The sequence below is a fragment of the Plectropomus leopardus genome, chromosome 4 (genome assembly GCF_008729295.1).
Source record: "Plectropomus leopardus isolate mb chromosome 4, YSFRI_Pleo_2.0, whole genome shotgun sequence".
Taxonomy (NCBI): Eukaryota; Metazoa; Chordata; class Actinopteri; order Perciformes; family Serranidae; genus Plectropomus; species Plectropomus leopardus.
In genome coordinates, this window is record NC_056466.1 from 5,574,514 (window position 1) to 5,587,171 (window position 12,658).

The 12,658-nt window shown below is 36.0% G+C and overlaps 1 protein-coding gene across 2 annotated transcripts in view; it reads left to right on the top strand.

Annotated features, from left to right (window-relative positions):
• micall1a (MICAL-like 1a) overlaps nucleotides 1–12,658 on the top strand; it is a 50,029-nt gene that overhangs the window by 19,128 nt on the left and 18,243 nt on the right. The window contains exons 9-14 of one of the 2 annotated variants that reach the window (XM_042485047.1): nucleotides 1,080–1,450; nucleotides 1,713–1,847; nucleotides 1,942–2,068; nucleotides 2,712–2,802; nucleotides 4,105–4,178; nucleotides 4,771–4,885. In XM_042485047.1, coding sequence (XP_042340981.1) covers nucleotides 1,080–1,450; nucleotides 1,713–1,847; nucleotides 1,942–2,068; nucleotides 2,712–2,802; nucleotides 4,105–4,178; nucleotides 4,771–4,885 — 913 coding nt within the window. The remainder of the gene's footprint in view (nucleotides 1–1,079; nucleotides 1,451–1,712; nucleotides 1,848–1,941; nucleotides 2,069–2,711; nucleotides 2,803–4,104; nucleotides 4,179–4,770; nucleotides 4,886–12,658) is intronic. The other variant, XM_042485048.1, reaches the window with a different exon arrangement.

Here is a 12,658-nt window from a genome sequence, read left to right on the forward strand (position 1 = left end):
CATAACCGGTCGTAAACTTCAGTTTAGTTCAGCTCAGTTCGGTTTATTGTCATTCAAAACATGTTAAAAACATGAAGGAAAGAAATTCGTTTCCCAGGTCCAGCAGCATACAGAATAAATAATTTTATACATAGCAGCAGTGAAACAACAAAGTGCAGAGTTCAGACTGTAGGTGTAGAGTTCATGGATCTCACAGCCTCTGGGAAGAAGCTGCATTTTAGCTTTGTTTTCTTACTTTGAGGTTGCGCAGCCTTCCGCGTGAGGGGAGGGGCGTGAACATTTTGTGTGCTGCGTGGGTGGGGTCCTTCATGATACATGAAGCTCTGCTTCTGCACCTGCTGACATTAATGTCCTCCAAGGAAGGGAGGCTGCTGCTGATGATTGTTTGAGCGGATTTAACCACTCGCTGCAGCGCCTTCCTGTCGGCTACAGAGCAGTTCCCATGCCAGACAGTGATAAAACTTCTGTCAAACGCTGTGTTTCTATTTATCCTCTTGTTCACTTTGAAAGTCAAACTGTTGTAGAAGAGCTTGTTGATGAAGATGAAATGAGAAAGTATCAATACAAAACCTACTTCTTATATTTTTATTTTTTTTAGACTAAATAAGGTGGCAGCTGTCTGGAGGGAAATCGCCAGGGAGCTAAAAGTTTGTGGTACATGTCATCGTCAATAACGCCTGCTGGCTGTTGGATGTTGTATGCCATTTTGAGTAAATATCACAAAATAATGCGTTTTCTTCTTTCATTATACAGATGTTGGTGTTGAAATGAAACTATTGAGTTAACTAAGGATTTTTAAACCTGATTTCAGTTTATTGGATCAATTCAGCTTATTCCATGTAGATTCAAACATCCTCAAATTTAAAATGTCAGTTGGCTCTGCAGCACAGTTGAGCTGGAACAATGAGTTTGGAGTACAAAGGAGGGAGACAGAGAGAGTGGGATGTTGTAAACAGATGTTCATTGTTTTTGTTCTTTTCCCCATCCCCTCTCTACTCCAATCTGTCTCAACTACTTTATTTCATTTCTGCTCTTTTTTGCTCTTTGGTTTTTACTAAAACCCTTTTTTCCCTCTTCAGTTTTCTCTCACTCTCAGCCCTCCTCTTGCTCTCCCTCTCCAGCTCTCAGCACAGAGAGTCTGTCGTCTGGCTCGGACCACAGCTCCTCCCATCCCCCCTTGAGTGGCAGTGCCAGCAGCGACCAGGAACACGCCTTCACCAAAAGTGTCTCGGAGCCTTCCATCTGTTCGCCGTGCGACTCTACGTCGTCTCCTTCCTCCTCCTCGACCGAGCGTCTGCCTCACTCTTCCCTAAGCCCCTACCCTTCTCCCATGCCATCGAATGCCAGCTCAGCTCCAGCTACCCCGCAGACGAGTCGCAGCGCTGCTCCGCCACGACCCCCGACGGCCCCCAGCCCGCTGGCCTCAGGAGCCATCCAATCACACAATAAGGTAACAGGTCAATCTCTAAATAAAGCAATAGAAAGCTATAAACTTGGTGCAACCTCTAGCTCACCTGGTGGTGTGCGCTTTCGCGTGTCTTTTGCCCAAGGTTTGATTCCCACCTGCTGCATTTCAATACCCCCCTCTCTTCCACTTTCATGTCTATCTACCTGTCCTGTCATTTAAAGCAAAAATGCAAAAATAATCTTGAAAATAAAGAAAGCAATAAAATTTGCACATTATATTGCAGCCATATGTTTTCTTATTTTAGCGGATCTGTAAGGAGAACCCGTTCAACAGGAAAGCTTCTCCCTCACCTGCTAAATCCAAATCCAAACCACCAAAAGGCCCTCGTCCTGCCAGACCCCCGGCCCCCGGCCACGGCTTCCCTCTTATCAAACGCAAGGTAGAGAATATATACTGCATGCTTTGCACAGAAAAAAATATAGAACGGATGAAGAAATATTCAAATGATGCATCTTGTTAAAATATCCGTCCAGGTGCAATCAGACCAGTACATCCCAGTAGAGGACATCCACGGGGAGATGGGTCAGCTGGAGAAGCAGCTGGATGAACTGGAGCAGAGGGGAGTGGAGCTGGAGAAGAAGCTGAGGGACAACCCTAACGGTAACACATCACACCGGTTAAATGTTGTTAATCTGAAACTGTTCCCACATACAGTGCATAAAAGTTAGGCTCTCAATTAAAAATGCGACTAAAAGATCTGATCTGGCTTAAAAAGCTCACACAGCTATTATGCAGGATTACAAAGACACTAATGATCAAATAGAAAAATCGCAGGAGGCAAGATCAGGGTTCCCGCGGATCCTTAAAAAGTCTTCTATGGCATTTAAATTCATAATCTAAAAATAAGACCTTGATGGATGTTAAAATGAAAAAAAAATGTTTGATTAATATAATTGGTGACGTTATCATTATTATTATTATGATTATTATTATTATTTTTTTTAAATATATAAAACGTACCGAATTCCTTTTCTATTAATGTCAACAAAAAGTCATATTTAAATGCAACAAATAGATATGAGGGCAACGTTATCCCTAATAAAAGTAACTGATTGAGGTACATATTTTCTTTTGCTTCAGTTTTTTGTAAACTTGGTCTTAAATTACAATAAAAAAGTCATAAATCTTGCATGCTTTAAACTGTAGGAACCCTGGGCAAGATCCCTCAATTCTTATCTGAAACAACGATACACAGTTATAGAAATACAACAAATATATCTGCGTTCTTCATGTGTGTTTTCAGATGAGGACGAGGAGCGGCTGTTGGTGGACTGGTTCACTCTGATTCATGAGAAACACCTTTTAGTACGACGTGAAGCTGAGCTGGTTTACACGTAGGTATCAGACTGCAGCGAGGACCAAATGTTAGGATCATAAGCCTGAAATGCCGGTCTGTCAAAGTTTCTTCTTCGCATCGTTATGAGGTAAAAGATGGTAAAAGGTTTTCAGGAATACTTAAAGGGAAGAGGAGATTCCTGAAGTTGTATTCAGCAAGAGCTGTATTCATTGTTTCAGTGATTCTTTATACAACAATCAGTGATTTTAGCCAGGAAGTACATGACAAGAAGGAAATTAAGTACTCAAGTCATCGGTGATAGACAGATAAATAGATACATAGATACATAGATACATGGATAGATATGTAGATAGGTAGGTACATAGGTAGATAGATAGTTAAAAAGAGCAGTGCACTATGTGAACAGTAAAATGAATGTGATATATTTATCTACAAGTTGAGATGCATTATAAAAGAATCACATTCATATACTTTTTCGTGCCATTTTGCAACATCATAACTCGGGAACAGAAGGTGAGGCAAGTTTATTTACACAACACATTTCAGCAACTAGGACTTTTAAATGCTATTCATTTTTGACAGGACACTGAATCAGACACTGATCTTGGGTGTCCACCCTAAAGCTGTGGTGATTGTATAGATCCTCTGTGCTGCTTGTTTGAAAATGTGTGTGAAGGTTTCATGTTTTGCCTTAAAAAAAAGCTTAATGCCTTAACTTTAGTCTTCATTTCATAAATCAGAGTCAGAAATACTTTTTTGATCCCCAGGGGATAATTGTGGTTCGTTACATTCGCTCTGGTGCCAGCATAGAGAATTATAGCAAGCAGAAATAAGTACCAACACCAGTGTGTAAAAATATGAAATAAAAAACAGAAATACAGTAAGAGTAAACAATTGGCATAGTTTATAAATATTTCGATATTTAAAATAAAGTATGTAAATATGACCCGACCCCAGATAAGCGGAAGAAAATGGATGGATGGATATGTAAATATGCTCAGTATGTAAGTGTGAAAGCATTAATATAAAAGTATAAAATAGACAATCAGCACTAATCTGTGAAAATTTTACTTATAATAGGATAATGTGCTGAGTGTGTAAAGTGTGTAAAATATAAAAACTATAAAAGGGTGCCTTATGCTACAATGCTATGTATTAGTATGTAAGTTCAAAGATATAAAAACATAAATAGGTGTGCAAAGCTATAATGTCAATAGAGGTTGTAAATTTGGTTTTATTCATGTACATTATATTTTCATATAAAGACTTCACAGAAAGAAGTATAGCAGTAAATAGATAACCTGTGTGTAACGAACTGTCTAAATGTTGCCTCCTGCAGAGCAAAGCAGCAGAACCTGGAGGAGAGGCAAGCAGATGTGGAGTACGAGCTGAGGTGTCTTCTCAACAAACCAGGTGTGTTTGGCTTTTCCATGTTTGGAGAACTTCTGTAAGAATGCATGTTTTCCTGCATGTTTGTGTTTAACGCTCATGCCGTCATGTTTACTGCCGCCCGGACTTTACGTGTATAAATGCGCAGGGATTAAGCTCTCAGTCATTCCTCTGTAAAAAATGTATCTAAGCAAAGACTACTTACTTGAAATTATTCACTGGAATCGACATGTCAATATAATGATGACTTCCATTTTGCCCCCCAAAAATACACTCAAAACCGTAATACTGGTTGGTGGACGCATACAATTGTGAAGCAGTAAATTCTGTTTTTTATTGACATGAAATTAATTCTTTCGGTTTAACTGTCATACACTGTTTGGGCACACAGTCTGCCTTTCTGCTGATCATCTTCCGAGACAGGATGTTTGATGAAATAATATGTGCATATGTGTTTATACATAGTGATGCTCTAAAGTTGCACAAATGTTATTTTTTTAAAAAAAAAAAAAAGTTCGAACACCTGCAAAGTGGAAGTGCCCTATGTGAATTTGCATTGCATACTGATATAATTGAAACAACCTAAATTAAAGAATTCATTGACGTCCTCCCTCAGAGAAAGACTGGACAGAGGAGGACAAGAGTCGGGAGCAGGAGCTAATGGCTGAGCTGGTTACCATCATCGAACAGCGCAACCAAATTGTCAACAACATGGATCAGGACAGGCAGAGGTAATCAATGACTGGCAGTTAAAGCTTTTGGTATTTCTCAACCTGGGCCATGTTTTCCCATGTTTTGTGTATAAGTGACTAATGGGAATAACATTTTTTTTTGTTATTGGTTCAGTATTAAGTGGTGAAACAGACGGCAAACACACAGACCTCCATAAGCACATCCGCCATAAGATCCCCATTAGCACATCCACGCAAGAGATTGCGGCACATAACTAGAAATCATGTCATCTCACCAGCGAAAATTGGTCTTCTTCATGTTTTATTTCCCATGAAGTAACAAATGGATTCCAGGACAACGGTATAAAGTGTGTAAAGTTTTAAAAGTCAATAGAGGCTCTATATAATACTCTAATTTTCAAACTTTGCAAATAATAGATAGATATATCTTAAATGGAGAAGTTAGTTACTTTGGATCTTAAAAATGTGTAATTATCTTGGATTTTAAAATAAAGTCAATATAAAGTTACTTAAATCTTCACCAGTTACGTTGTTTACAATACTTTGATCAAATAAAATTATAAATATTTTTCTTATATACAATGTGAATAGGCTATGCCTAACTGGAAAACCCTGACTGTATATATTAAAAGACAGAAAGAAAAAAAAAAACACTTTAAACAAACAAAACGGTTTATTCAAATGACAATAGGATTCAGGTTTATACACCCATGATGCTAACATCTTTGTATTCTTCTTTGTATATGACGCTTACTTGCCAACGGCAGCACCTTGTTTTCGTTGAACAACAATTCCAACAACAACAATAATAAAGAAAAAAAATTAACAAAACTCAAAAAAACTTGCTCGGAATACTCTTAAAATTTACTCAGTTATAACACTCTATCTCCCGCTACTGTCTCCACTCCAACTTCTGCTGCATAGATCACGTTGTTTCCTTTCAACTGCGACTCTTCTGCATGCTCATGCGGAAATGCCTATTGCACATGTAGACCTAGTATGTCATTAAAAGTCATAGTGTATGTCATGAAAAACTTACAAAATAACATATCATGAAATTGTTAATCAAAAAAGTCAAATCATAATGTGTCATAAAAATGTGGTGAAAAAAGTAAGACTTAAGTGTCATAAAAACTTGATAAAACGTCATAGTAAGTCATAAAAAAGTCAAAGTATATTTTGTCATGAAAAGTCAGTTTAGTGTGTCATAAAAAGTGATTGTAAAGTATGCCATCCATAAAATCATAGCGAAAGTGGAAAAAAAGACCAAAAACGTCATAATTTAGCATGTCGAAAAAATCGCAAAAAATCCCATAGTATAATATTTCAAAAAATGTGTAATTTAGACCAAAAAAGCCTGATAACAACATATGATAACTTGTAGAGATGCGTCATAGTATACAGAGTGGGGAAAAAAAGGCCAAAAACTGCATAATTTAGCATGTTGAAATAATCGCAAAAATGACGTATGTCGAAAAACGGCTTGAAATGACATATTATAACTTGTAGAAATGCATTTTAGTGTGGAAAGTGGAAATACAAGCCAAGAAATGCCAACAATGTCGTAGTTTAGGATGTCAAAAAAATGGCCAAACATGCCATAGGACCACAAAACAGCATTAAATACCGCAAAGAAACTTGCCAAAATCACCATTAAATAGCATGTTGAAAAAATGACCCAAAAAGCAAGGCTATAGTATGGCAAAAATGTCAAAAAATGACATGTCCCAAAAACATCTAAAAACTGATTAAAACTGTGTTAAATAACGTGCCGAAACGTGCCATATCATAGAAAGTTGCAAAAATAGTTAAAAACACCATCATTTGGAATGTCGAAAAAATGACCAAAAAAGCAAGGTTATAGTATGGCAAAAATGGCAAAAAATGACATGTTCCAAAAACAGCTGAAAATAGTTTTAAATCTCATCAAATACCGTGCCGAAACGCGCCATAGCATAAAAAAGGTGCAACAACGGCCAAAAACACCATAATCTTGCATGTCGAAAAAATGACCAAAAAAGCAAGGCTATAGTATGGCAAAAATGTCAAAAAATGACATGTCGCAAAAACAGCTAAAACTGTGTTAAATTGCGTGCCTGAACACACCGTAGCATAGAAAGTTGCAAAAACGGCCAAAAACACCATAATTTTGCATGTCGAAAAAATGACCAAAAAAGCAAGGCTATGGTATTGAAAAATGTAAAAAATGACATGTCCCAAAAACAGCTGAAAATAGTTTTATAAACCACATTAAATTGAGTGCCGAAACACGCCGTAATATAGAAAGTTGCAAAAACGGCCAAAAACCACCATAATTTGGCATGTCGAAAAAATGACCGAAAAAGCAAGGCTATAGTATTGCAAAAATGTAAAAAATGACATGTCCCAAAAACAGTTGAAAATAGTTTTTAAACCACATTAAATTGAGTGCCGAAACACGCCGTAGCATAAAAAAGTTGCAACAACGGCCAAAAACACCATAATCTTGCATGTCGAAAAAATGACCAAAAAAGCAAGACTATAGTATGGCAAAAATGTCAAAAAATGACATGTCGCAAAAACAGCTGAAAATAGCTTTAAATCTCATTAAATAGCGTACCGAAAACGTGCGCCATAGCAAATACAGTTGCAAAAACAGCCAAAAACACCATAATTTTGCATGTCGAAAAAATGACCCAAAAAGCAAGGCTATAGTATGGCAAAAATGTCAAAAAAATGACATGTCCCAAAAACATCTAAAAAGTTTTAAATTAAAAATAGCGTGCCAAAATGTGCCATATCATAGAAAAGTTGCAAAAACGGTTAAAAACACCATAATTTGGCATGTCGAAAAATGACCCAAAAGGCACGAGTTCGGCTTAGTATGGCAAAAATGCGGACCAAGCTCTTGCACCGGTCATACAGGGAACGGACAGCCCGTATCAGGGAGTCCGAAAACCCCATATTCCCGGAGAACCCGAAGGCGGAGGGAGGCTACCCTCTCATTAAATAGCTTACCGAAATGTGCCATAGCAAATACAGTTGCAAAAACGGCCAAAAACACCATAATTTTGCATGTCGAAAAAATGACCCAAAAGGCAAGGCTATAGTATGGCAAAAATGTGAAAAAATGACATGTCCCAAAAACATCTAAAAACTGATTAAAACTGTGTTAAATGGCGTGCCGAAACGTGCCATATCATAGAAAGTTGCAAAAATAGTTAAAAACACCATAATTTGGTATGTCGAAAAAATGACCAAAAAAGCAAGGCTATAGTATGGCAAAAATGTCAAAAAATGACATGTCCCAAAAACAGCTGAAAATAGCTTTAAATCTCATTAAATAGCGTGCCGAGACACGCCATAGCATAGAAAGTTGCAAAAACGTCCAAAAACACTATAATTTGGCCTGTCGAAAAAAAATGAACAAAAAAGCAAGGCTATAGTATGGAAAAAATGTCAAAAAATGACATGTCCCAAAAACATCTAAAAACTGATTAAAACTGTGTTAAATGGCATGACGAAACGTGCCATATCATAGAAAGTTGCAAAAACGGTTAAAAACACCATAATTTGGCATGTCGAAAAAAATGACCCAAAAGGCAAGGCTATAGTATGGCAAAAATGTCAAAAAATGACATCTCCCAAAAACATCTAAAAACTGATTAAAACTGTGTTAAATGGCGTGCAGAAACATGCCATATCATAGAAAGTTGCAAAAATAATTAAAAACACCATAATTTGGTATGTCGAAAAAATGACCAAAAAAGCAAGGCTATAGTATGGCAAAAATGTCAAAAAATGACATGTCCCAAAAACAGCTGAAAAATAGCTTTAAATCTCATTAAATAGCATGCCGAGACACGCCATACCATAGAAAGTTGCAAAAATGGGCAAAAAAAACACCATAATTTGGCCTGTCGAAAAAATGAACAAAAAAAGCAAGGCTATAGTATGGCAAAAATGTCAAAAAATGACATGTCGCAAAAACAGCTGAAAATAGTTCTAAACCACATTAGATTGCGTGCCAAAACGCGTGGTAGCATGCAAAGTTGCAAAAACGACCAAAAACACCATAATTTTGCAAGTTGAAAAAATGACTAAAAAAGCAAGGCTATAGTATGGCAAAAATGTCAAAAAATGACATGTCCCAAAAACATCTTAAAACTGATTAAACACTGTGTTAAATGGTGTGCCGAAACGTGCCATATCATAGAAAGTTGCAAAAATTAATTAAAAACACCATAATTAAGTATGTCGAAAAAATGACCAAAAAGCAAGGCTATAGTATGGCAAAAATGTCAAAAAATGACATGTCCCAAAAACAGCTGAAAATAGCTTTAAATCTCATTAAGTAGCGTGCCGAGACACGCCATAGCATAGAAAGTTGCAAAAAACGTCCAAAAACACCATAATTTGGCCTGTCGAAAAAAAATGAACAAAAAAGCAAGGCTATAGTATGGAAAAAATGTCAAAAATGACATGTCCCAAAAACATCTAAAAACTGATTAAAACTGTGTTAAATGGCATGACGAAACGTGCCATATCATAGAAAGTTGCAAAAAAACGGTTAAAAACACCATAATTTGGCATGTCGAAAAAATGACCAAAAAAGCAAGGCTATAGTATGGCAAAAATGTCAAAAAATGACATGTCCCAAAAACAGTTGAAAATAGTTTTAAAACACATAAAATTGAGTGCCGAGACACGCCGTAGCATAGAAAGTTGCAAAAATGGGCAAAAAAAACCAAATTTTGCATGTCCAAAATTAATAGCAAGGCTATAGTATGGCAAAAATGTCAAAAAATGACATGTTCCAAAAACATCTAATAACTGATTAAAACTGTGTTAAATAGCGTGCTGAAACGCCCCATAGCATAGAAAGTTGCAAAAACGGTTAAAAACACCATGAATTTGGCATGTCGAAAAAAAATGAACAAAAAAGCAAGGCTATAGTATGGCAAAAATGTCAAAAAATGACATGTCCCAAAAACATCTAAAAACTGATTAAAACTCTGTTAAATAGCGTGCCAAAACGCGCTGTAGCATAGAAAATTGCAAAAACGGCCAAAAACACCATAATAATGCATGTCGAAAAAATGACCTAAAAAGCAAGGCTATAGTATGGCAAAAATGTCAAAAAATGACATGTTCCAAAAACATCTAAAAACTGATTAAAACTCTGTTAAATAGCGTGCTGAAACGCCCCATAGCATAGAAAGTTGCAAAAACGGTTAAAAACACCATAATTTGGCATGTCGAAAAAATGACCAAAAAAGCAAGGCTATAGTATGGCAAAAATGTCAAAAAAGACATGTCTCAAAAACAGTTGAAAATAGTTTTAAACCACGTTAAATAGCGTGCTAAACGCGCCGTAGCATAGAAAGTTGCAAAAACGACCAAAAACACCATAATAATGCATGTCGAAAAAATGACCAAAAAAGCAAGGCTATAGTATGGCAAAAATGTCAAAAAATGACATGTCCCAAAAACATCTAAAAACTGATTAAAACTGTGTTAAATAGCGTGCTGAAACGCCCCATAGCATAGAAAGTTGCAAAAACGGTTAAAAACACCATAATTTGGCATGTGAAAAAAAATGACCCAAAAAGCAAGGCTATAGTATGGCAAAAATGTCAAAAATGACATGTCCCAAAAACAGCTGAAAATAGTTTTAAACACATTAAAAGTGTGCCAAAACGCGCCATAGCATAGAAAGTTGCAAAAACGCCAAAAACACCATAATAATGCATGTCGAAAAAATGACCAAAAAAGCAAGGCTATAGTATGGCAAAAATGTCAAAAAATGACATGTCCCAAAAACATCTAAAAACTGATTAAAACTGTGTTAAATAGCGTGCCAAAACGCGCCATAGCATAGAAAATTGCAAAAACGGCCAAAAAACACCATAATAATGCATGTCGAAAAAATGACCCAAAAAGCAAGGCTATAGTATGGCAAAAATGTCAAAAAATGACATGTTCCAAAAACATCTAATAACTGATTAAAACTGTGTTAAATAGCGTGCTGAACGCCCCATAGCATAGAAAATTGCAAAAACAGCCAAAAACACCATAATTTGGCATGTCAAAAAAAAATGAAAAAAGCAAGGCTATAGTATGGCAAAAATGTCAAAAAAGCATGTCTCAAAAACAGTTGAAAAATAGTTTTTTAAACCACATTAAATAGCGTGCCAAAACGCGCCGTAGCATAGAAAATTGCAAAAACGGTTAAAAAACACCATGATTTGGCATGTCGAAAAAATGACCAAAAAAGCAAGGCTATAGTATGGCAAAAATGTCAAAAAATGACATGTTCCCAAAAACATCTAAAAACTGATTAAAACTGTGTTAAATAGCGTGCTGAAACGCCCATAGCATAGAAAGTTGCAAAAACAGCCAAAAACACCATAATTTGGCATGTCAAAAAAAAATGACCAAAAAGCAAGGCTATAGTATGGCAAAAATGTTCAAAAAAGACATGTCTCAAAAACAGTTGAAAATAGTTTTTAAACCACATTAAATAGCGTGCCTAAACGCGCCGTAGCATAGAAAATTGCAAAAACGGTTAAAAACACACCATAATTTGGCATGTCGAAAAAATGACCAAAAAAGCAAGGCTATAGTATGGCAAAAAATGTCAAAAAATGACATGTTCCAAAAACATCTAAAAACTGATTAAAACTGTGTTAAATAGCGTGCTGAAAACGCACCCCATAGCATAGAAAGTTGCAAAAACAGCCAAAAACACCATAATTTGGCATGTCAAAAAAAATGACCAAAAAAGCAAGGCTATAGTATGGCAAAAATGTCAAAAAATGACATGTCCCAAAAACATCTAAAAACTGATTAAAACTCTGTTAAATAGCGTGCCAAAACGCGCCGTAGCATAGAAAATTGCAAAAACGGCCAAAAACACCATAATAATGCATGTCGAAAAAATGACAAAAAAGCAAGGCTATAGTATGGCAAAAATGTCAAAAAATGACATGTTCCAAAAACATCTAAAACTGATTAAAACTGTGTTAAATAGCGTGCTGAAATGCCCCATAGCATAGAAAGTTGCAAAAACAGTTAAAAACACCATAATTTGGCATGTCGAAAAAAATGACCCAAAAAGCAAGGCTATAGTATGGCAAAAATGTCAAAAAATGACATGTTCCAAAAACATCTAAAACTGATTAAAACTGTGTTAAATAGCGTGCTGAAAGACCCCATAGCATAGAAAATTGCAAAAACAGCCAAAAAACACCATAATTTGGCATGTCAAAAAAAAATGACCAAAAAGCAAGGCTATAGTATGGCAAAAATGTCAAAAAATGACATGTCCCAAAAACATCTAAAAAACTGATTAAAACTGTGTTAAATAGCATGCTGAAACGCCCCATAGCATAGAAAGTTGCAAAAAAAACGGTTAAAAACACCATAATTTGGCATGTCGAAAAAAATGACCAAAAAGCAAGGCTATAGTATGGCAAAAATGTCAAAAAAGACATGTCCCAAAAACAGCTGAAAATAGTTTTTAAAACACATTAAATCGCGTGCCAAAACACGCCATAGCATAGAAAATTGCAAAAACGGCCAAAAACACCATAATTTGGCATGTCGAAAAAATGACCAAAAAAGCAAGGCTATAGTATGGCAAAAATGTCAAAAAATGACATGTCCAAAAACATCTAAAACTGATTAAAAACTGTGTTAAATAGCGTGCTGAAACGCCCCATAGCATAGAAAGTTGCAAAAACAGCAAAAAACACCATAATTTGGCATGTCAAAAAAAAATGACCCAAAAAGCAAGGCTATAGTATGGCAAAAATGTCAAAAAAGCTATGT